Here is a 22,666-nt window from a genome sequence, read left to right as displayed (position 1 = left end):
AGCAGTTTACAACCTGGCACAAACCTCAAAGTCGAGGCAGAAAAAAAAATAGTATGGCAGTGTACAAAGCATGTTACAGCAGAAAAAAAATTATGTTTGAAACAATGAGACGGGTCATAGGGAGCGTCCCTTACGACTTACAGTATAGTCCACGGGATACTATCATCCTCCTACAGTAAAGGTGATGAAACTTTAAACTGGTCTGTGCAGTTAATCAATACCTGTATATTTAATAGGATCATCACATGTGCACAATGCCGGCGTGCATGTAGTATATGTTTTCGATATATGAGAGGAGAGAAACGCAGTAAAAATCTTATCGAGTTCTCTATCAGATGAAATTAGTGGAGCTTTTATAGTTCATAATTTTCCTCTGTTGGGTGGTACAGAATAACAAAGATATCATGTTGGGGAGATAGATGTGACTGGGCGCGGATCTGTAGTACTTGTATGTAGTTTGGGAATGCACCACAGTGCAGTACCAAAAATCCTCATCCTTCTCCCAGTTCCAGTTTCCACCGAATGGTCAAAACACAGTCCCGACGCAGTAACACAGCTTAGCCTGTTTCTACATGGGTTGCAGAAGGTGGCAGATATAGTTTTCTCAGACTCCTCCTCAGTTCCGACTTAAATTGGAGTGATCACACGCACAAAGGTGGAGAAATGGCAGCGAGGCAAGATGTGTAGGGACTACATAAAAAGAGGATAGAATTTTACTGTAGCAGATAGGTTCGAGAAAGGTGACTTGTTTCGAGATATTAGAGTGCCCGAAATATGATTCATTAGTGGCTGTAATCAATAAATGACTTCTCCATAAGATCCAACAAAGGGATGTGCTTGAAGGGAAAGACTTGATTCCAAATCCCAGACAGCATTTCTACTGAAAGCGTAGCACAAGAGATCTGAAACGCTAGAGTACATTTCTTATGAGCTCAATCAGCACGTCATCTACTACTGTTTGTGATCGTTCTCAATCTACCATCACATATAATCCAGTCAATATATCACCGAACCTCTGATATGGCATCGCTCAATCAGCACATCATGTACTACTGTTTGTGATCGTTCTCAGTTTACCATCGCACATAACCCAGTCGATATATCACCGAACCTCTGACATGGCATCGAGGCACAATGCATTACAAATACTGGAGAAATACCTAGCGGCGGTGGCGTGAGGGATTTGCAAATACCGGTTTCATACCACACTCCTTAGCTAAATCACTTTCAAAATTCGGTAATTTTATTATGAGGTTGCACTGTCGGCGACGTGTAACTACACTGTCGGTCTGATACTATACACTCTGGCAATCAATGTCTATATTCAGTGTCATGGTATTTGTCTGGAAAAAAACCACTTCATTCAGGGGCAATGACATTCCTCGATTTATAAAGCGGGTATAGCTTTTAACATGGATACTTGTACGCACCTGCCGAACCAAGACCATTTGTGATGCTAATATGTTTGTGCTTTGTAACACGCTATTGTTTGTAAAATAATTATGCCTCTCTTTCTAGGACACAGTAGTACCACTTGCAAGAAAACTTGTGAGACACATTGATTTTTGGTCAGTATAATTTCGCTTTGCCGGCAATCGGTTATTGAGGAATTATTATACTTAGTAGTAGGGCATGTGTGATAGGTTCGCCTTGAGCATCAGGCTTATGAAGTACGTCTTTGTGTTCCGACATGTGCGAAAGAAATGACTATGTCCAGTCTTAAGGAAGATATGGATTTGACGTGTACTTTATTTATTTTTCTCGGGAAATTGACGCAAATATCCATCCTAATTACATAATTAATCACAAAGATCGGTCCTCTTTACACAACTATATGCATATTGCTGCACAAGGATGGCCTAAATTCATGATATATCCCAAAAACTGACTACACCATACATCTGGTGTTATCCTGCTGTAAAAAAATGTCACAATACCACTCCAAACTTATGCAAATATTGATCCTAGTTAAGTAATTAATCACAAATATCATACTTAATTATACAATTATATGCATAGTGCTTCACAAGGACAGCAATACGCCACAAAAACTGGCAATACCATGCAACTCGTGTTATCCTGCTGGGAAAAAAATCTTGCAATACCACTCGAAAACAGCAACAGAAACACTCAAACTCTGCCCTACACCTACAAGTTAGGGGGGAAAAGGCTGGGGTGGAAGGTACAATCCTTATTCTTTTTGGTGGGAAAGACATTCAACTGACTAGATGCTGTTGTTCGACAGAGAGGAGTTTAAAAAAAAAAGTGTGTTAGCGGAAAGCATATAACATCTATCCCTGTTTGATGTCAGAGTTCATTACACACGCCTACTAAATATCACCCTCCAGCCCAGCTAACCAAAGCCAATACATGCTACCACAGCTGATGGAAAAAATGCATCATAGTTATAATTACACTTCGAAATAGTCGCGAAAGAAACCAGCACTCATATTGAATGGGTCATAATGCATCACATGTACTGGGAAAAATCGTTGTCCTAAAAGACTGCAGTTGAACGTGCATTCCCCTCCATGTACAATCTCAACCTATGGGATGGAGCTACTCAGCCGAAAGCCTCGTGGCCCGTGCTGGCCGCCACGCGCACCAATACGATTGCGCTTCGCCAACACAAAAGCAGGTATAGTCAACTAGGAGATAAAAGGGCAGCTTTCCCCAAATGCATCTTGGTCGTCTAAAGTATAGTGGCGCAGCTGTCCCTAATGACTAGGTGGAGCCACTGTCACAGACTAGACAGGTCCCCAACACTTTTCGTTCTGGGGTGGAAAACACTTTTGTTTAATGTCACGTAGGAAACTTCAGCAGGGGCGGCGTTCTCGTAGGGGACTCGCCAACATTCTGCGCTCAATTATTTAACAACAACTAGCCTACTACAATAAAGTAAGTATTGAAAAAACATTTGCGGCAATAATAAATCTCCTATTTCCACAAAAATAGACGAAGTCCATTTTCATTTAGTTTTATCAGCAAAATTGTTATTGTTTTTCACATTCAACTGCACTCAGGTCTCATTATTTTCTGATGTCCAGCGAAATGTAGCACCACCATCACAAATGCCCAGCAGAGAGCAACTTATCCCTTCTGGAGAAGTCTTTACATGGAAACTCGAAAAAAGAAAATAGAGGAAACTGATATTTCCACTCGCGAATATCGATGTCGGTGATGTAACAGATTCAAAACTATCCCTGTAATTTACAAAGTCAAATAAGATGTTTCTCATGTCTAGAGAACCGGCAGACATGTCTTCCACTTGCTAGATGTACACAGCACAATCAATGTTCTCGAAACTAAATAAAGACACGAAATGTGAAGAAACAGTCAACCGAACAATTTACATAGGAAGGAATAATGGCCCAGAGCAAACACACACCCATATTGCATCTTCTCAGATTTCCAATTGACCACAAAAGCTGTCCAACACATATTAAGTATTAGTTCACTAGTTGGCCACAGGCCACCGCCATGACAAGTATGCATAGACAGAATCATCCTACTAAATCGTATACATATGTGAATGATCGCTATACTTACAATGTTAGGATTGCGGTTTCAGTTGAATGACATTCGATAATGACCAAAGTATCAGAAATACACCCTGCTGACGGCTGAGGGTCTGGAAATTTATCTACAAGCATATATACAATTTTATAATTTATGAAGACGTTTATCAACATAAAGCAACCCAAAATACTGTAAAAATGAAGGAGAAAGTGAACAATAATAATAATAATAATAATAACAATAACAATAATAATAATAAGAGGAAGAAGAAGAATGAAGTGAATACTAAAATACAGAGAGAGAGAGAGAGAGAGAGAGAGAGAGAGAGAGTATGAGACGAGCAGTCAGACACAGTCAAATTTCATAGTTACAAGCAGTGGCGATTCATTCAAAATTTTACCGAAGTGCTACAATGTGGTGTCCTATCCCCTTTTGACTTACATGGGTAATAATAGTAACTAACTTGAATATATTAATTTTACATACTTAAATTGAACTGTTCAAATATTTTATAATTAATAATAATATTAATAATATCTTATAATTAATATTTTAGCAAGTAACAAAACAAAATGAATAATAATAATAAAATGAAATGATGGTAGCAGCAGGAATCAAACCCTGTCCAACAAATTGCCAGTCAGTGCACTTGACCACTTGGCCAGGGTGCCATTATGTTCTCTGCTCCTCAAAAATCAGTCATACTGTACACCTACACAAGAAGAAAAGAAAAATACTGACCTGATGCTGTGAGCAATGTAGCACTCATAGTCGGAAGTTCCATGCGGCTTTTCGCGGATGATGCTGTAGTATACAGAGAAGTTGCAGCATTAGAAAATTGTAGCGAAATGCAGGAAGATCTGCAGCGGATAGGCACTTGGTGCAGGGAGTGGCAACTGACCCTTAACATAGACAAATGTAATGTATTGCGAATACATAGAAAGAAGGATCCTTTATTGTATGATTATATGATAGCGGAACATACACTGGTAGCAGTTACTTCTGTAAAATATCTGGGAGTATGCATGCGGAACGATTTGAAGTGGAATGATCATATAAAATTAATTGTTGGTAAGGCGGGTACCAGGTTGAGATTCATTGGGAGAGTGCTTAGAAAATGTAGTCCATCAACAAAGGAGGTGGCTTACAAAACACTCGTTCGACCTATACTTGAGTATTGCTCATCAATGTGGGATCCGTACCAGATCGGTCTGACGGAGGAGATAGAGAAGATCCAAAGAAGAGCGGCGCGTTTCGTCACAGGGTTATTTGGTAACCGTGATAGCATTACGGAGATGTTTAATAAACTCAAGTGGCAGACTCTGCAAGAGAGGCGCTCTGCATCGCGGTGTAGCTTGCTCACCAGGTTTCGAGAGGGTGCGTTTCTGGATGAGGTATCGAATATATTGCTTCCCCCTACTTATACCTCCCGAGGAGATCACAAATGTAAAATTAGAGAGATTAGAGTGCGCACGGAGGCTTTCAGACAGTCGTTCTTCCCGCGAACCATACGCGACTGGAACAGGCAAGGGAGGTAATGACAGTGGCACGTAAAGTGCCCTCCGCCACACACCGTTGGGTGGCTTGCGGAGTATCAATGTAGATGTAGATGTAGATAGTGCTTGAAGGGATGGCATTGCTTCAGAGCATACACAGTCGAAAACAGATGACCACATCCCCTCCCTGAGTTGACTTACCATCATTTGAACACTTGATACTAGTTTCTGGTTATCATAGAGAGCTAAAAAAATAAAAAATAAAAAAAAAAAATAAAATAAATAAATAAAATAAAATAAAATAAAAAGACCCACCATGTTTTTGTCCATTTTATTTGAATACAAGTACGCATTGGAAGGGAAATGGCGCAATTTTAGTGTCACCTCCAGCTTTTATTCCAAGAAAAATGGTGTAATTTTAGTGTGATACTTACAGTGTCCTGTAGCACATTACCATATGATAGCACAGAAATTAAAACTATTGGATTCAGTGATATGCTTGTCTGTACTCTGAAAAATGCAGACAACACAAAAGAAACCATACGGGATATAGCAAATGAAGCTGCTATTTTCATATTACGAAGGTATAAATTCGAATTCCACCCAATACTGCACGTCACTTTCCGAAGCATTGAAATCGAGATTGCGATGTGCCTTTGTAAGCCAGTCATAGCTCATGTCACGTGATCTCACCAGCTGATGACAGCATAGGACACATGATGTAGTCAGCCAATAGCAAGATCACTCTTAAGTAGCGCGAACACACAAATAAGAAAAGTTAATGGTTTAAATTAATATACATAGCATTCACCTATAATATTGGTCTCGAAGATTAATATGCTGGAAGAGAAGCTAAGCTTCCACATATAATGTTGATCTTGTTTGCGCTTGTTACACTTCAAGATACATCACACAAATGTGCCAGCAAAATTTTTAATAATGACATAAATGTCTGATCTTACGGTCTCGAAATTCTTCTAAATGGTCATCCTCAAAGAGTTGATTTTTAAATGAGAGTCAAATGCTTTGTGATTTAAGAAATTCATCGTACATTCTCGCACATAGCTCATCTTATGTAAAAGGAAATCTCCTTCAAATGTAACGCTTTTCAAACCACCATTCACAATATTTTCCTGCAACCTGTTAGAAATAGGTTCGTTTCAGCAGTTGCAAGAGAGCACCAGATAACATGCGTAACTGCGCTTGCACAGCTACGATGTTGCAGAAAGCCCATATGGTCGTACATGTAAAACATTAAAAGATCTTACATTATGTCATAAAAGAAACAAGACATCAGAGGATACTTCAAGAGGGTTGGAATTTCGTGAACCATACTAAAACGCATAATTCAGCTTAAAATGCACATTTGATTGCAAATTTTCTTGGAGTACCAGTACTGTATTATCTCATGTTTGGTTCTTTATTATGACATAATGCCATACGTGCACTTGAAATGCAGCGAACAGTTGAAACTAGTTAATAGTGTGAAACTAAACACTTTGTTTCAAATAAATTGACTGCCTCAACAGAAAAGATTAATGAAACCCAAATCTCTTTAGCAAACCGGCCAAAATAACTTCATTGTTCTGTAAGGCGATTAATGTTTGACTGTCAGAAAGGTGGAAATAAAATCTAAAACTAATAACATATTTTAGCCTTCCGTAATTACGCGAACGTATTTTAATTCATCTGATAGCTCCCCACCACAAAACTCCATTTTGTTATCATTTAACGTGAGAGCAATAAACGAAGAGGAAACAACAAAATCACTAAACGGTCACGTGGAGACGACCCACCTCCCCACCACAACTCAGACTGCTCTGTGCATCAGCCCCAGATTTACTAACTTCTGAAATGGGGCAATATTAAGTAGTGGCACCCAGCCACACATCTGTGATGAGAAGCGGGAGAAGGTACTACTCATACGCGACTCAACTGCAATGCGCAAGAGCCCGCCCGCAAAGCCTCAAACGAATCTAATTTAAACAGTTGTCACGCCACACTCACCGGAGGCAATTTGTTGTTACAAAGCACAGCATAGTCTTCCTAAAGCCTTTGACATACTTTGCTGTTGACAGACGCTTGTATGAGCACTGTTTTGTTGTTGTATACGGCGCATTTCCTTGGCAACTTTAGTTTTATTCCTTTCTATTTTTTTCTCCTGTTCATTTTTGTTGTTGCAGTATTATTCTGCAGTAGCGGGATACAGTAATATCCTTTGTTAGAGTATTGGTTCTTACAAGTCAAAATCACATAAATTTAACTGAAAACTAAAACAATGAAAAATTCCCAGAATTCTAAACAATTCCCGGGTTTTTCCCGGTTTTCTCCCGGATGAAAAAATTCCCGGGTTTTTCCCGGATCTCCCGGTTGTCCCGGGTTGTATACACCCTGTATAAGAGGATTAGTTGCCGAAGAAAGAACTCAAGGACAGAAACGAGGACGTCGTTCAACTTCTGATGACGAGGAACGCTTGAATGGAAAGTTGCACATTATCAACAAGCTTCTTGGGAACAAGCATAAGGATTGTGCAGTGTGCTCAGACAGAAAAAAGAAAGGTGGCAGGCGTGAAACTGTGTATTACTGCGAAACATGCTCACAAAACCCAGCTCTCCACCCTGAAGTGTGATTCAAAAAATACCACACAATGGAAAGTTTTCTACTGTAAAAGCTTACATAAATATATGAATGAAAGCACACATTTTGTTTTAATGTATACCCCAATTGTTGGCCAGCGGCCACATTGTTTCCACAAAGAGATCCACATAAATCTCTGCGGTGCATAGCCGCCCAGGCATCGGCCATTTAAATAAGAGCGCACGGAGCCGCCCTGTATCTGCCTTACGGAGTGCAAAGGGTTAAGCCGCAAATTTTCTTCCTTCCAGGAGCAATGAGCTAACATTCAAAGGGCAATTATCAGCTTATGGGTACTCTTAATTAAAGACAACACAGTATTACTACGAATTTAGGAACATTAGTGTATCTCAGGTTCTATTAAGCATACTTTTTTATCATGACAGCTTCAATTACTATCCACTAATGTTCCCTGAAAGTGAAAAATTAGCTAAGTTGGATGGATTGCAGGACGTATGTTGTGCTAAGACAAGGTCATTAAAATTCATTTTATTGCAAACACAACCTGTCATTAAAAGTGTAACACACATTTGTTTTGGTACCATTTAGGATTACAGAAACACATGCTGCACTGTCAATTCACAAGAAATTACACCATTCTGTTCAAAATTTATAGTTCAGTAGTGAACTTAGCGTATATCACAAACCGTTAACCTCATGTATTCAAACACTGTCCGAGTCGTTGGAAACATTCAATATCATTCTGCCACATGATGTGAATAAAGAGATGGCAGAGTGACTCCAGTTCAATTGCTGCATTGCATACAAATATTACAAAATCGATTTGTTGGAAGAATTTGTATTTGTACCACAAGAACTGCAAGCTTTCTGGAACTTTCTCCACAGGTACACTTACTGCATCAAAGTATTGACAAAATTTACACTACAAGATAAAATACCTTTCTAAGAAACAAGTAATATGCTTCAATCATTATGTTTCTGCACAGAATAAACTACTGCAACCTGAAACAAAAACCACTGACACTATAACAGAGTAATTAACACTTAGTAAATGTTTGTTGGAGGCCATGTGAGGTTCTAGCACCACCCACAACTGAAGTTATTTAAGTAACAAGCAGCCAGTAAGGACAGTTGCGACTGCAGTTAAGTCATTCTCCATTTGGCTGCAAAAGAAATTCCTGGGTGTAAGAGAAGATTCTAGAGGGTCCATTTAAACTCAGAAAAAAAGATTATAAAAAACCAATTACATTGACTGAAGTGATATTTATTCGTTATTATACGAAGTAAAAGCTTGCAAAACAAATGTTCTTATTTGGCAACAACAATTAATGGCTACTCACCACACAGAGGTGCTTCAGCAGTCTTTTTCACTGTACCTGTCTGTGACACATTGCCTCCTCTATGTGGTGAGCAGCAATCTATCCTTTCCATATTGTTGTTGTTTCATCCTGGACTTTTCTTGTTTGATGCATTTCGCTACTGTCACTATTATGAAGTAGCCATAACAACAACCTATCTTCTTCTTGAAATTTGACAGTTCTGTGAAACATAGAAGGAAACACATGTTTCAGAAATTTACTCATATTCTCATGTGCACCTACAGAAAAAACCACACACACACACACACACACACACACACACACACACACACACACACAGAGACATTACATGAAACAGCAATGTAAATAGTTACACTTGAAAATGGGAACAAATTTCAAGAAGTGCATCATGCTAGATATTATAGTCCTTGTTTCCCAATTATTTTATTATTAAAATACACAGGCATTAATAATGCAAAGACATATCATGGAGATAGTTTCAACACAAGTTGTTCAAAAGCTTGACAATAACCCGAGATTTCTCGAGCTGTGATGTAAACTTCTTAAGCGGTTTCAATTGTGCTTGCGCGCCACATACATGTGTAATAGTAAGATCTACAAGAGCAAAGGTAAGGTCATTGCCATATGTCCAAGAAACTGGACTCATTTTATAGAGATTAGTATGATAATAACCCCTAAGTTGGGTTTCTGTAGATAATCTACAAAAACCTCACAAATGAAGTTATCACACAGCTAAATAAAATATCTATACCAATGGCATTTTCAGTAACCTTTGCAAGGCATTAGATCTCTCTGTTAATTTATAACTTGGCTGAATCAGTATCCCTGATAATGAACTGACAAATTACAGAATGAATTAAAATACCAAAACACGAATGGGAAACTACAATGTTGTGGTGTGATGGCATCCTCCCTCCCTTAAGTCCACAACACAAAGCAGATGGTCAAATTAAGGAATATGAACAAATTGGCACATACGTATAATATAGCAGAGACAATAAATAGCTATTCAAAAACATTATATTGGCTGCTATTAACATAACCATACTCATTATGGGCCACAAATCAGAAATGCCAACTGTAACTCGTGGCAAACAAAATCGCTCTTAACCTTACGAAACCAAAAAGGTTCCAGAATTCATATAACATGTAATGCAGCACTAGTGTGGGTCAGTACCCATGAGGAAGAAGCTTGTAAGCACATATGTACTACAAGCTGAAATAATAGTCACGCACTATCATTTTCAGAACTCATGTAACATTCACAGCTAATATAATTTCTGCACTGAAGGGAAAAATCATTACACCTAAATCAAGGAGTTTTGTTGTCTATATCGGATGAACACCACTGCCACGTCATGTTTACTTCCTCTTTTCCACCCAGAATGCCGCATCTCCTGTACAATGCTTATGAAGTGTTCGGCGCAACCACACATTCTGCCCCAGTACTGACACCTGCACTGTGAACCTTGTCTGCGAATAATCAATAATCTGCAAGCCAAACCCACCAAGCTGTGTCTCCCAAGCAATTCTCTGCCGGTGTTGGTGCTGTGGAACAATGGGAGCACAACTACCTAGATTCTTATGGGCCATTTCTGGGCTCCTTGTGACTGATTCATTTTCTCACTTCCCTTTCATGTTCTGCATGTCCCAGGTCACTTCTACTGTTACTAGCAGGAAGTTGGAAAAAATCCTCATTTTTGAGGCACCTCAAACATATCACTTTCAGATAATGTAACTGCATTCACCTTCCTTGAATTCCAACATTTTTATGCCCATAACACAATTCAATACTTTTGAGTTGGGACCACGGCTTTAAAATCATTCAACAATTGATTAACAGTTCATCATTTACATACAATGCACTCATCAGAGGATGAACAAAGTGTTCAAAACCAATAATAATAAGAAACAATAAGCAACTCTGACTCCACAAGGAACCACTGTGCACAGTGACTGTATATTATTATCAAGAAAGATAGGAATACAGCACTGTTTTTTATTATATTATTATTATTATTATTATCCTCACTTATCAAGATTTCACCTATAAATAGCCACCTTTAGTGCGTGTAGGTGAGTTGTAATAAAACAAACTCCCAGCAGTACATATCACCATTCGACTTTATAGATGTACAGCAGTAAGAAATTGAGGTGCTTGGTCAGTTTCCTACTGCCTATGCGTATATGTAATGGTCGTTGACATGTATTGCTGGGAGTTTGCTGTGTTATAACTCTCTCAAATGCACTGAAGATGGCTATTTATAGCTGAAATCTGAATATGCAAGGATAATAAAAAAACCATTCGTACTGTGACTGACTGCGGTATTCCTATCTTCCTTGTAAGAAACAATAAATTGTGTTGAAGAGAGCTATCATCCAGTTAATGGTTGGTAGCTGGTTTTCTAACATGAAGAGAGTTATCATCCAGTTAATGGTTGGTAGCTGGTTTTCTAACATATTTTACAACCAGGGAATGCTCTTAATGCCATCTACTGACAAAATAATTTTCTGATCAGGTACAACATTATAAGCAGCAACTACAGAAGATAAAAAATCTATTTATGCAACTCACCTTCTGCCAATGAGTGATGTCTATCAGTACAGATTCAAATCTCCACAGCTTAGAAAAGGAACAATAGCACGGTTAACTTCAGTGAGAGACCTGAAGTCACAATCTGTTTGTGTAAGTAATGGATTTAGCATAGTTGGTTTGTAGCCTTCAGGTGGTGTGTAGTTCCTGCACAGTATGTAAGCCTCTGTAATGGAAATTTTAATAAGTGAAAGAAAATTTACTTTGTTTAGTGATACAACTGTCACAATATATTAATAATACTATTAATAACAATAATAAAAAGGTGCCATCTTAGCTCGCTATGCCTTAGAGGAAAGTATGTCTGGATAGTAAAAATATACACAATTTTAAATAGTTAGTTCTCACACTAAATCATTAACTTACAGACCTACTGTGTCAGGAAATACTACTGATGTCTTTCAGTCCACTTTAACAACAGGTAAATAGTTTTTCTTGACACCTTTTTGGAGGACATTTCTCAGGATTTCCCCTGTTCGGCAGTTTATCAAAGTGTTCCACCACATATTTCCATGTCTCAAATACCTTGAAATAATATACTGATACTTACACATTTCAATCTCGTCAGAAACTGTGTGTCATTCACATATAAAATTTCATTTGAAGTACTTCTTCAGTTACTTTTTAAGCAATGTTTCTCAGATATTGGGCCATGAAGAAGTTGAATACCCACTAGAATAAATGGATCTCAATGGACGGTAGATAGTGCCCGCTAGAATAAATGGATCTCAATGGATGATAGACGGCATTGATTATGCCACTATCTCGCCACGTGAACACACCGGCCAATAGTGTCCCTCAGGGTCAGCATTAATACTGCTACACCTTGACTGCTGATAGTATTCATTACTATCTCCTCCATACTACTGACTACTCATTGACGACTTTGCTTAGATATTGGATTTCCTCTCTAGTCTTTATTCGGATTGTGGCTCTTACTTGACCTGTTGGCAGCATTGTGTTGAAGGTTCGTTGCATTTCATTGTTTAATAGGTTGCTGCTGACTTGCTCTTGTTGTGTCAGGTCCAGTGTTTGATCAGTCCGGTTGCTCGACCCCGGCATGGGTTTGAGTTCCATCCACAGGCGGTCTTCCCACCTTTCGTTGTCACTGTTTCTCTCCAATCTTCTGACATGTGTCCCGGTATCCAGCAACTTACAGATATAGCAGTTTCCTTTTTCTATTTTCAGAAGCATATAATGGATAGCAGAAACATACAAGAAAAAGGAATCAAAAGGGTGCACTACACATTGCTCATTAATTTCCACTGGCAAAGCAGATGGATACCAAGGTTGAAAATGATATGTGAAGCTAACAGTCTTAAATACTTGGTGTCACTGCAGCTGAAACAGTTTGGCCAAGAGCAGATTTGGTAATGCCTACATGGAGCAGGAATTATTACATCAACTATTTTCAATAAAACACTTTAAGGAATGCCCACAGCATATCATACTTTGGTAGCTGCTGTTCTACAATAGTAATAGAGCAAAAAGGCTGGCATACTGTTTCTCAGAAGTACTCCTACTTCTGATACTGTAGAACTAAGTACGTAAAAGACATGTGCTAATGACAGCTTCCTTAAGTATTCACTGCTCTCAATTAAGTGTACACATCTTACATACTTAGTATATAATTTGGCATTTTATAACAACACCACAATACATATAAGAAACAAGAGGAAACAGTAAGACTGGAAGACCAAAAATAAAGTGCTCAGATTAAGAAGGGTAGGATGTGGGACAGGGATCAATTTCTTGCCCTACCATGCAATCTACACATCAAGAAAGCAATGACAGAAAGAAAAGAAGGGTTCAGGAGTGGGATTCAAATTCAGGGTGAATCAGTATTACTGGTAAGATTCACTGATGACATTGTTATACTAGGTAGAAGTGAAGAAGAATTACAGGATCTGTTGTATGGAATGAACAGTTTAATAAGTACATAATGTGGATTCAGAGTAAACCAGAAACACAAAAGTAATGAGAAGTAATAGAAATGAGAATAATGAGAAACTTAACATCAAAATTGGTGATCACAAAGTAGACAAAGTTAAGGAATTCTGCTACCTTGGGGCAAAATAAATCATGTTGGATGAAGAAAGGGGAACATAAAAAGCAGACTAGCACAGGTAAAGAGGGCATCCAAGGTCAGAAGAAGTCAACAGGTATCAACATAAGTTTTTAGATAAAAATTCCTTTGTAGAATAGGAGTTGCCTCAAAGAAACATTTTTAGTTAACTTTCAGATTTTACTTTCCTGTTTGTCATGTACTTCATGTCATTAAGTAACCAACCAGAAATTTTGTTAGCATCATTAGTTACTCCTGTCTGAGCTAAAGACAATTTGGTTAAGAGAATTGAAGATAACATCTAGTACGGGAAATTATAAATGTCTTTATTCGTTCTGCATGCAATGGATAATTTACAACAAAACACAAGAGAGAATGTATGTACTGTGGTGGTGTAATTAACATACCCACAGCTTAAACAATTTTCTACAAAATGATTGTGCATGGGACTGTCTTATAGACTTACTGGACATTTTGTGCCACAAATACTCTTTATTAACCCCTTACTGCTACTTGTGAGACTTGGCTGTCATGCCTTGGGTGTTGCGTCATCACCCCACTCACACTACATTCCAGGTGCTGGATACTTCCAATACTCTCACCATTTCACAGCTTTGTTTTTGTTATGGGCTTAAGAATGGCACCAGGTGAATTAAGAGTATTTACACTATTTTCTGCTGTCTATAACAACACAACAGTCTCACAGTACAGTACAAAGATACAGAATCAGCAGAAATTGCAAAATGAACATTGAAATGTCAACTGTCATAACTGCAGCAGTTACAAAGTATGGTGAAGTTCCACTAAATGGACCAACATCAAGCTGAGAGCAAAATCACTGCAAATTACACAGTCTGGTACAGACCTACTAAAAGTGCTGACTTCAAACTGACAGAAAAGTTGTTTGCTATAGACTGAAATGCCATTTGTTGGGTTTACAGCAGATGATAAGGAGTTTAGTTGTTAAATTAAAAGGAAGGTCAGCATTGGCCGTAATATTGATGTTTTATTGATAGCAGAAGTTATTGTGATTGCTTCTCAGTTTTGGTTATTGATAACTTGATACCAGTGTCTGAGTTTAATTTGTACAGCACTGAAGATGATCACAATGTGATCGAAAATCGATTCTGCTATCAATAAAACATCAATATTACGGCCAATGCTGACCTTCCTTTTAATTTAACATATATGGTCGATGTGCACACAGCACTCCACGGAGTCGCCAATCAACGAGTTTAGTTGTAGTGTGTTGCAATCAAATGAACCATGTATTTCACCATAGGTAAACAATAAAAAACTTGCATCTCAAAACTGTTAAAGCAATCAACTGCACCAAGGGCATATCAGTGCTGAACTGCTGCTGCAGTGAACTGCACCGAGAGCATAATGCACTACAACCCCTGTAGCAATCCACTGCAGTAGAAGGGTTAATTATCAATCCACTGCAGTAGAAGGGTTAATTATAAGTTTCCAAATAATACAATTCCACTCACTTATTTATACACTGTGTTCTGTATATACCATCCTTACAGAGCACCATCAGTGATGTGGAACGTGTTAATTTATACATTAATAAGCAGAAGCAGCCATTGCAGGACGCCACTTACACACACATGAAACAGTAATGGACTTATAACAGAGCCTTGTAAAATTTTGTTAATGATTACTGCCTATTCACGAGAATTTCCTGAGTCTATATTTGTTTAGTCATGTGGCACAATTATTAGGAATTTTTTTTTAATTTAGTACGACATGAACCATATGTCAGGTATACCAACCATCTCATAAGTAACACATTTTTTTCTGAAAAAAAAAAGCTTTGATTCACAAAGTTAAATAGTTCGGACAAGTGACTAAAAAAAATTGTTACTGTTTAACTCTTTAGTGGACTATATGCAGAGATGAACACTTGGGAAAGCTAAAACTGTTGAAATCTGACCTCTGCCTTTTTCAGACAATGAGCTACCAATTCCACTATTGGAGCATTCCTCGTAGACTGACTCAGTGCTCCATTTTGTCACTTGTTCCTCTCCATACCTTCCAAACTCTGCAGAGGCTCTCATATAATGCTGCACGGCTAACATTTGTGTGAAAGGTGTTAAGTCTGCAGCATCAATGGAAATGTACAGAGAGGAATTAGTGACAAGGCACACTCATGCCTCGCTAATTATTATTTAATGTTTGTAAAATTTGGTGCATGAATGTGTATGTGGTGGCTTGTCAACCTAGCAGTACTGCAAAAATTCAAATGTTGATTTACTAAATAGATTATGAGAGCACACCTTAAAACAAAAAAAAAAAAATAAATAAATAAAAAAAAATAAAAAAAATAAAAACCAGTTGTACGTGCACTTGGGCTGTCATGGAGCAAAAGTAGTAATTGTGATAAAGAGCCCTGAATGTCCTGATAGGATGGCAGCCTTCAACTGCTTTGACAAGGTGTCCCAGCAGCAAGCTCTAGTTCCAGTCTCTCTCACCACTTTCACGTACATCATAATGCCCTTGATATCCCAACATATTGTAGCATGACTACCTGCTTCTTGAATTTGCTTGAGTGGATACAATGGGTGCTTCCACTCACTCACTTATTACTTGGTTCATATTAGTGCATCCAGGACTCATCTCGTATCAAAGATCACAAAAGACTCTTTTTCATACAGCTTAATGGTCTGTGTTCCGAGATACTGTTTACTGCTAAGCTTCTAAACACAATACAAACTCCTCAGAATCCATTGGTTGCACACGTTCCTACAGTCAAGGTCCTTGAGGATGACATTGTATACAAAATGAATTCTGCAGCAATTTAATAAACAATGATGCACTTGTTGGCATGAAGTCACTGATAAATTTGCTGTCTTAGTCCATGCAAACACACTGGTTTTCTATTCTACTGTTTATACAGATAACATATCTTCCATTTGTGTAAGCTTTCTACCCATTGATACATGCTCCCTTTACTTAAACAATTGTCTCCATACTGAAATATTTAATCTGCTGTAGATTTCAAATTGTTCAACTCCTTTGAGCACAAGGAAATAAATAACACCTTGTTGTTCTTCTATAGTGGACAATGCCAGTTGTACACACTACTGCGTACGCGCTACTCAGTCATCTCTAGACCTTTGCACAATATTGTTAAGGAACTAATGCTAGTCCTGAAACACATTTCCTTGTGTGTACATATCCATGAAATTTTCTCCTGGCTGTTATTGCTTGGATTACAATATCCTTTTATTCCACAGTCACCATTGCTGCACAGTTTCAGCTGTGTATCAGTTTTCAAGTGGTTGTTTAATATAAACCATCAACATACATACATACATGAGCTAAAGTCCTGGTGCGGAGTTTCTTAAACAAGTGTGACACAGCATACAACTCTTACTTTTCTAATTGGTATCTCCAGTTTCTTTTCTGTTCAATTTAATTGCCATAAATGTTCTACATGTTATGTGGGAACTCTAAACAAGTTGGATATACCAAAGAACCACAATAACATACAATCCTTTATATTATACACTGTAAAAGTGGGAAACTTTGTGACATTTTAGCACATTTTGTGACATAACATTCAAATGTTTATTGCAATATTTAATTTGCACATACATGGAATTTTATAACATTTATCTTACAATTTTGTAGATATAAAGTTCTCATGTGCACTGTTACAAAGTTAGCTCCAGTTTCCAGTTCAGGACAACACTGTGTCACAGACTCACATATCCTCAAGTACCCGACCCTTGCAGCATGTGGTGTTAGAACCCCACAGTGCATTGAAGTCCCCCAAAAGGAGAAAGGTTCGGGGTAGTTCATCAAAATGAGTGAGGACCCCACTACCAAGAGGCTCATGGTGTGTTAAGTACACAGAGCACACTGTGATGTCAACATGGGCCACTATCTGAACAGCAACTGCTTGTAGTGTTGTCAAGGGAATAGGTGAGGAGTGAAAAGTGTCCCTTACGAACATTGCAACCCCACCTTTTGCCCTGTCACCAGTAAGGTCGTCATTTCTATAAAGGTGATGACCTCCAAGTACAGGTGTGTCAGTCTCTTTAAAATGAGTCTCTTGAAGGCAGAGGCAAAAGGGTCTGACCTGTACAAGAAGTCTCAGTTCCACCAGATGAGTCCTGTATCCATTTACAGGGTGGCGCACGAAATGTGTTACCATTTTGTTTTTGAATATAAACTTTATTGTCAATACAATCTGAAAGGAACGTATACTACAATGAAGAGCCATCCATGGAGATTTGTTCTAACTCAGCACATGCTCAATATGTCCACCATTTCGTTTCCTCACTTCCTTCAAACGAACACTGAAGTTAGTGATTACCCTACGACACATGTCTTCCATAATTTCACTGCAAGCTTGAAGAATTAGTCTTCTGAGCTCCATTAAATCACATGGACGTTTCGGGAAAATTTTTTCCTTTAGGTACTCCCAAAGAAAAAAGTCACATGGATTGAGGTCTGGACTATTGGGGGGGGGGGGGGGGGGGGGGGCCAGTTTTGTCCGTCATTGAAGCGACCTGGAAACCTGAGTGAAATGATCCGCATGTCGAAATGCTCATGTAAAAACTCCAACACAATGTTTGCAGTATGTGGCCTTGCTCCATCTTGTATGAACTATTGCGTGTTGAAGGGCAAGGCAGTAGCAAGAAGCTGTGGAATGAAGCTATTGGGAAGCATGCTCAAATAACACTCGTTGTTCACAGTTTCTTCAAAGAAAAAGGGTCCAATAAGTCCGTGACCGAAAATTTCTGCCCACACTGTAATCCTCGGAGCATAATGTTGTCGTTCATGAAGCACTTGTGGGTTTTCAATGGCCCAAAAGTGTACAGTTTGTTTGTTAACCACACCGTCTAAATGAAAATGCACCTCGTCTGAAAACCAAACGTTGCTGAGGTTTTCTTCCCTATCCTCTGCCGACTGAGCAAACAGTAGGCTCTGTTGCTTGTGTTCTTCAGTGAGCTTCTGTGCACAGGTCATCTTGTATGGGTACATATGGAGGTCACTTTTAAGAATACATTGAACGGAGCATCTGGATATTCCAAGTTGGACTGCTGCCTTTCTACACGATTTCCTGGGACTTCTCTGTACAGCAACTAGTACCGCTTCAATATTCTCTGGCGAACGAAGTCGCTTTGCTTCCAATACTGTTCCTTCCTGTACAAATTTATCGTATAACCTGTGGATGGTCTTCTTGCAAGGGACCCATTGTGTGTTAAACTGTTGTCGAAAACGCCTCTGAGTCACAATAAGGCTTTTCGTTTCATGAAAAAGTAACACAATTGCCGATCGTTGCTGTGTCGTCAGTCTTCCACTATCAACCATTGCTGCTTACTAGTCTCCTAGCGGCAGTATCGTGAATTACACGTCATTTCGTAACTCATTTGTTTTTCCACGCTCTGCTGTTACTGCTGTAGAGATCCCAGCGGGATATCTAATGTGCATCGTAAATTGTGAAAGAAACAATTGGTAACACATTTCGTGCGCCACCCTGTATATTCCACTGAAGTATGGGAGCCATTTCACCAATGTGGACTTGATTTACCCCTGTCTTTGTGCGAAGGTGGTGAGGTGCTTGTAGAGTGAGGCGGGGTTTTGGGGCTGACTGGGTCTGGTGATGAGGCATCGAAATCCATGATGTCCTCAACATCAGTCAGACATGCCAGAATGATGTCTGATGGCGCCCGGGTCAGCTTTCAACCCGAATGTTGGGATCCTCTCCCTGCTCCCTTTCCCATCAAGGATGAGGAGTAAAGGGGGCTGTGAGAGCCACTTTTCTTCGAAGAAACTTGGCGTTGAGGGACACTCTGCTTTTGGGGCGCCTTTGGGCTGTGCACTGTGGAAGCATTATTGGTCTCTTCCATTGTAGCTGTTTGAATCGCTATGTCTTTCACTTTACTTTGGCACATACAGGTGCAAGTACAGGTGCTAGAGATGGATAAGGGAACACTGGACGTCATCTGAGTCAAAGCGTCAACCTTAGTAACAGGTTTCTGCACTGACAAAGCAAAAGAAGTGGCAAAGACAGGGGGTTTCATTGCCTGATAGTCCATTTTGGTTTCTGCGTCAGGGATCCGCTTGGTCACTTTGATTTCCTGAATTTTGCGTTCCTCTGCAAAGACAGGGCAGGCTCGGCTCCCGACTGGATGGCTTCCAGAGCTGTTAATAAAGACTGCTGGAGATGGACAGTCCATCCCAGCTTCATGGGCTGCCTTTTCACACTTCCCTCAAGTCGCTTCACCTCTGCAACTCAGCATTCTATGGCCAAAACGCTGGCAATTGAAGCATCGCATAGGGTTAGGTACATAGGGCCAAACCCTAAGTCGGAGGAAACCTGCCATGATGTGTCCAGGTAACATTGGAGAATTGAAAGCCACAATAAAAGTGGCGGCCTTCTCAGTCTCTCCATTGTTCTTGCATGTTCTTTGTTCGACATCTGTGATTCCCTGTGGTGCCCATTCTTGTTTGAGTTCAGCAACGTCTACATCCCTAATATCACGGCAGGTCATCACACATTTACTGGAGTTAAGGGAGTTACGCAACTCAACAATGATGTCGTACTCACCCAATTTCTGTGACTTCTTAAGGAGTTCCACCTGCTTTGCCCGGTTAGTCTCAACAAGCAAGGAACCATTGCGCAACCGCTTAATAGACTTTAGGGTATCAGCCAGCCCTTCTAAGCCTTCATGGATATAGGAGGGGGACACTTTATCAAATGCCCCCTCCTTCCTCTTGATTACTACAAAGACACTGTGATTCATGACTCCTGGAGCTACATTACTGACAACAAATTGATTATCATGATGACTAGCCTCCCTCATTCTTTTTGATGAATGGGTGTGAAACCTCCCAGGCAGTACACCCTTTCTGCTGGGAGGAGAAGAACAAGATTTCTAGGGTTTCATCTCGGTCCCATGAGCAGCTAGGAAAGTAAGGTTCCACTCACACAGAGCCCCGCATGCCTAAGTAAGCCTTATACAACTGAGGTGCGGCAGGTTCCCCAGAGATTGCCTGCTAATGACTGTTCCACCTCAACGGCCATGCATCTCATCAGCACGCAGCACACCTTCAGACTGAGGTTTTTTTTATAGAGGTTTATTCCATCCTTGTAATCGGGGCAGTCAAGCCAAGATCCCCATTCCAAGATCCCCATTCCCTGTGATATACAACATTCCACTGCCGCGCCGCATTGTGGTTGCCGAAGCATGCCCAGACCTCACAGTGTCAGGGGACTGGCAGCGCTTACCAGTCTGCAGCTCAGGAACCCCGGGGTGACCAAGCCCGTACCCAGCAAATGAATGCCGAGCCCCTGGGGGCAAATGAAAAGGGTTGAATTAAGGTTCTAAGAGAAAACTTTACTACTACACCTGTTACTTGTTGCCTTGGAAGAGCTTGAGATCTGCCATCACAAATATACCTACAGCTACAGCTATTGCTGCTCCACAATTCCACAGTGCTCCTACCGACATGTGCGTGTCTTAGTAATCATCATGTCTGCATATATCCATGTGGTGTGCATTATTTATTTATTTGTTGTTTGTTGTTGTGGTCTTCAGTCCTGAGACTGGTTTGATGCAGCTCTTCATTCTACCCTATCCTGTGCAAGCTTCTTCCTCTCCCAGTACTTACTGCAACCTACATCCTTCTGAATCTGCTTAGTGTATTCATCTCTTGGTCTCCCGCTATTTATTTATTTCTTATTTTATAGTTCCTCTTAGTTAATTTTTTTTCATACCTATCATCCTCTATTATGTAGGTTGACACTTCTCGTTAGTCTTACACTTTCCTTTTTGGAACTATTGGTATTATTTTGACATTCAGAGCATCCACCTGATCTTAAAGGCAGAAAGGTGAGTTGTTTTTTAGAGATTCTATGTGCAATAAAAGTAACTGTAGTCCATAACCTCTGATGATTTACAACTGTCTGCAAATCACAGTCTAAGTAACTGGAGCAACTGGAAATGGGGGCAACTGAAAACAATATGATCAGTGGAAACTTCCTCTTCACATTCACAGATAACTGTGTGCATGACATACTTATCAGAAATCTTTATTTATTTACAGTCCCTGGCACCTTGTGGTGTACAATGTACAAAGATATAGGACATGGTTAACAGTAGCTGTGTGGCGACTGTTTCATTTTTTATAAGACATAAAACAAACGGTATTAAAGTGAAATATTTCCAAATATAGGTGAAATAATGAAAAGATCGTATGGCATTTATTGGCCGGGATATCCTCTTAGGGATTCGGCCGCCGTATCTCAAGTCTTTTTAGTTGACGCCACTTTGGCGACTTGCATGTCAATGATGATGAAAATGATAATGAAGGACACACAACACCCAGTCCCCTGCTGGGAATCGAACCCGGGCCCCCTTGCATGGTAGGCGGTAATGCTACCGCTGCGCTATGGAGGCAGACTCCAAATATAGATCACAGCCTGTTAAAATATGCAGCATACCTCAAATAGAGTGCAGCATACCTCCAATAGTGTTAATGTCCCACACACACACACACACACACACACACACACACACACACACACAGCCTGTTCTTAATGCTTGGGAATATGCTACAGACCTGCCTTTGGTGTTTTATGGTACTTTTATTGTTCCACTGAGGCTGCCATTCATCTAACCTCCACACTTGTAAGTGTCTTTTATTAGAAATATGAGCTCTGTGATCTCATACACTCAATCACACTGTTAGTACACCAACCAATGCAATGCTGTCCTGTAGCATATCATGATACCCTTCGGGCATATCCCAAGAATCATTAGCAGACCACCGACAGGCGTTGTGGGAAAGGTACCTGTTATCCACAGGAGAATGCTCCAATACATTTGTTACAGCACTGTAACAGCAATTCACAAATAAGGAATGCCTTCCATGATTGAAACATTTAAGAAAGTTAAAGTTCTTTTCAAATCTCATTGCATGAGTTAGTTACTGTGATTCAATAATATCCTTCGACAAGGGATATAAAACACTAATAGTGACATTTTAATCCATTGTGCGTAATGAACTTCACCCACTCTGTCATGAGGCAGTACTA

General features: G+C 39.6%; 1 protein-coding gene across 8 annotated transcripts in view; it reads right to left on the bottom strand.

Annotated features, from left to right (window-relative positions):
- Positions 1 to 8,122: 8,122 nt before the first annotated feature.
- The window catches only part of LOC126469111 (putative tRNA (cytidine(32)/guanosine(34)-2'-O)-methyltransferase), a 69,799-nt gene continuing 55,255 nt past the window's right edge, over positions 8,123 to 22,666 (bottom strand). For 6 of the 8 annotated variants that reach the window (XM_050096613.1, XM_050096610.1, XM_050096606.1 and 3 more), the window contains 3 exons: positions 11,526 to 11,709; positions 8,858 to 9,149; positions 8,123 to 8,773 (listed from right to left, as the gene is read on the bottom strand). In XM_050096613.1, the coding sequence (XP_049952570.1) occupies positions 11,549 to 11,709 (161 nt within the window). In that variant the 3' untranslated portion in view covers positions 8,123 to 8,773; positions 8,858 to 9,149; positions 11,526 to 11,548. Of the gene's footprint in view, positions 8,774 to 8,853; positions 9,150 to 11,525; positions 11,710 to 22,666 lie in introns of those variants that run through there. The other 2 variants (XM_050096607.1, XM_050096608.1) reach the window with 2 other exon arrangements.

Source organism: Schistocerca serialis, chromosome 1 (genome assembly GCF_023864345.2).
Source record: "Schistocerca serialis cubense isolate TAMUIC-IGC-003099 chromosome 1, iqSchSeri2.2, whole genome shotgun sequence".
Lineage (NCBI taxonomy): Eukaryota > Metazoa > Arthropoda > Insecta > Orthoptera > Acrididae > Schistocerca > Schistocerca serialis.
Note: the sequence above shows the minus strand (reverse complement) of the source record. Positions and strands in the feature narration are given on the sequence as shown.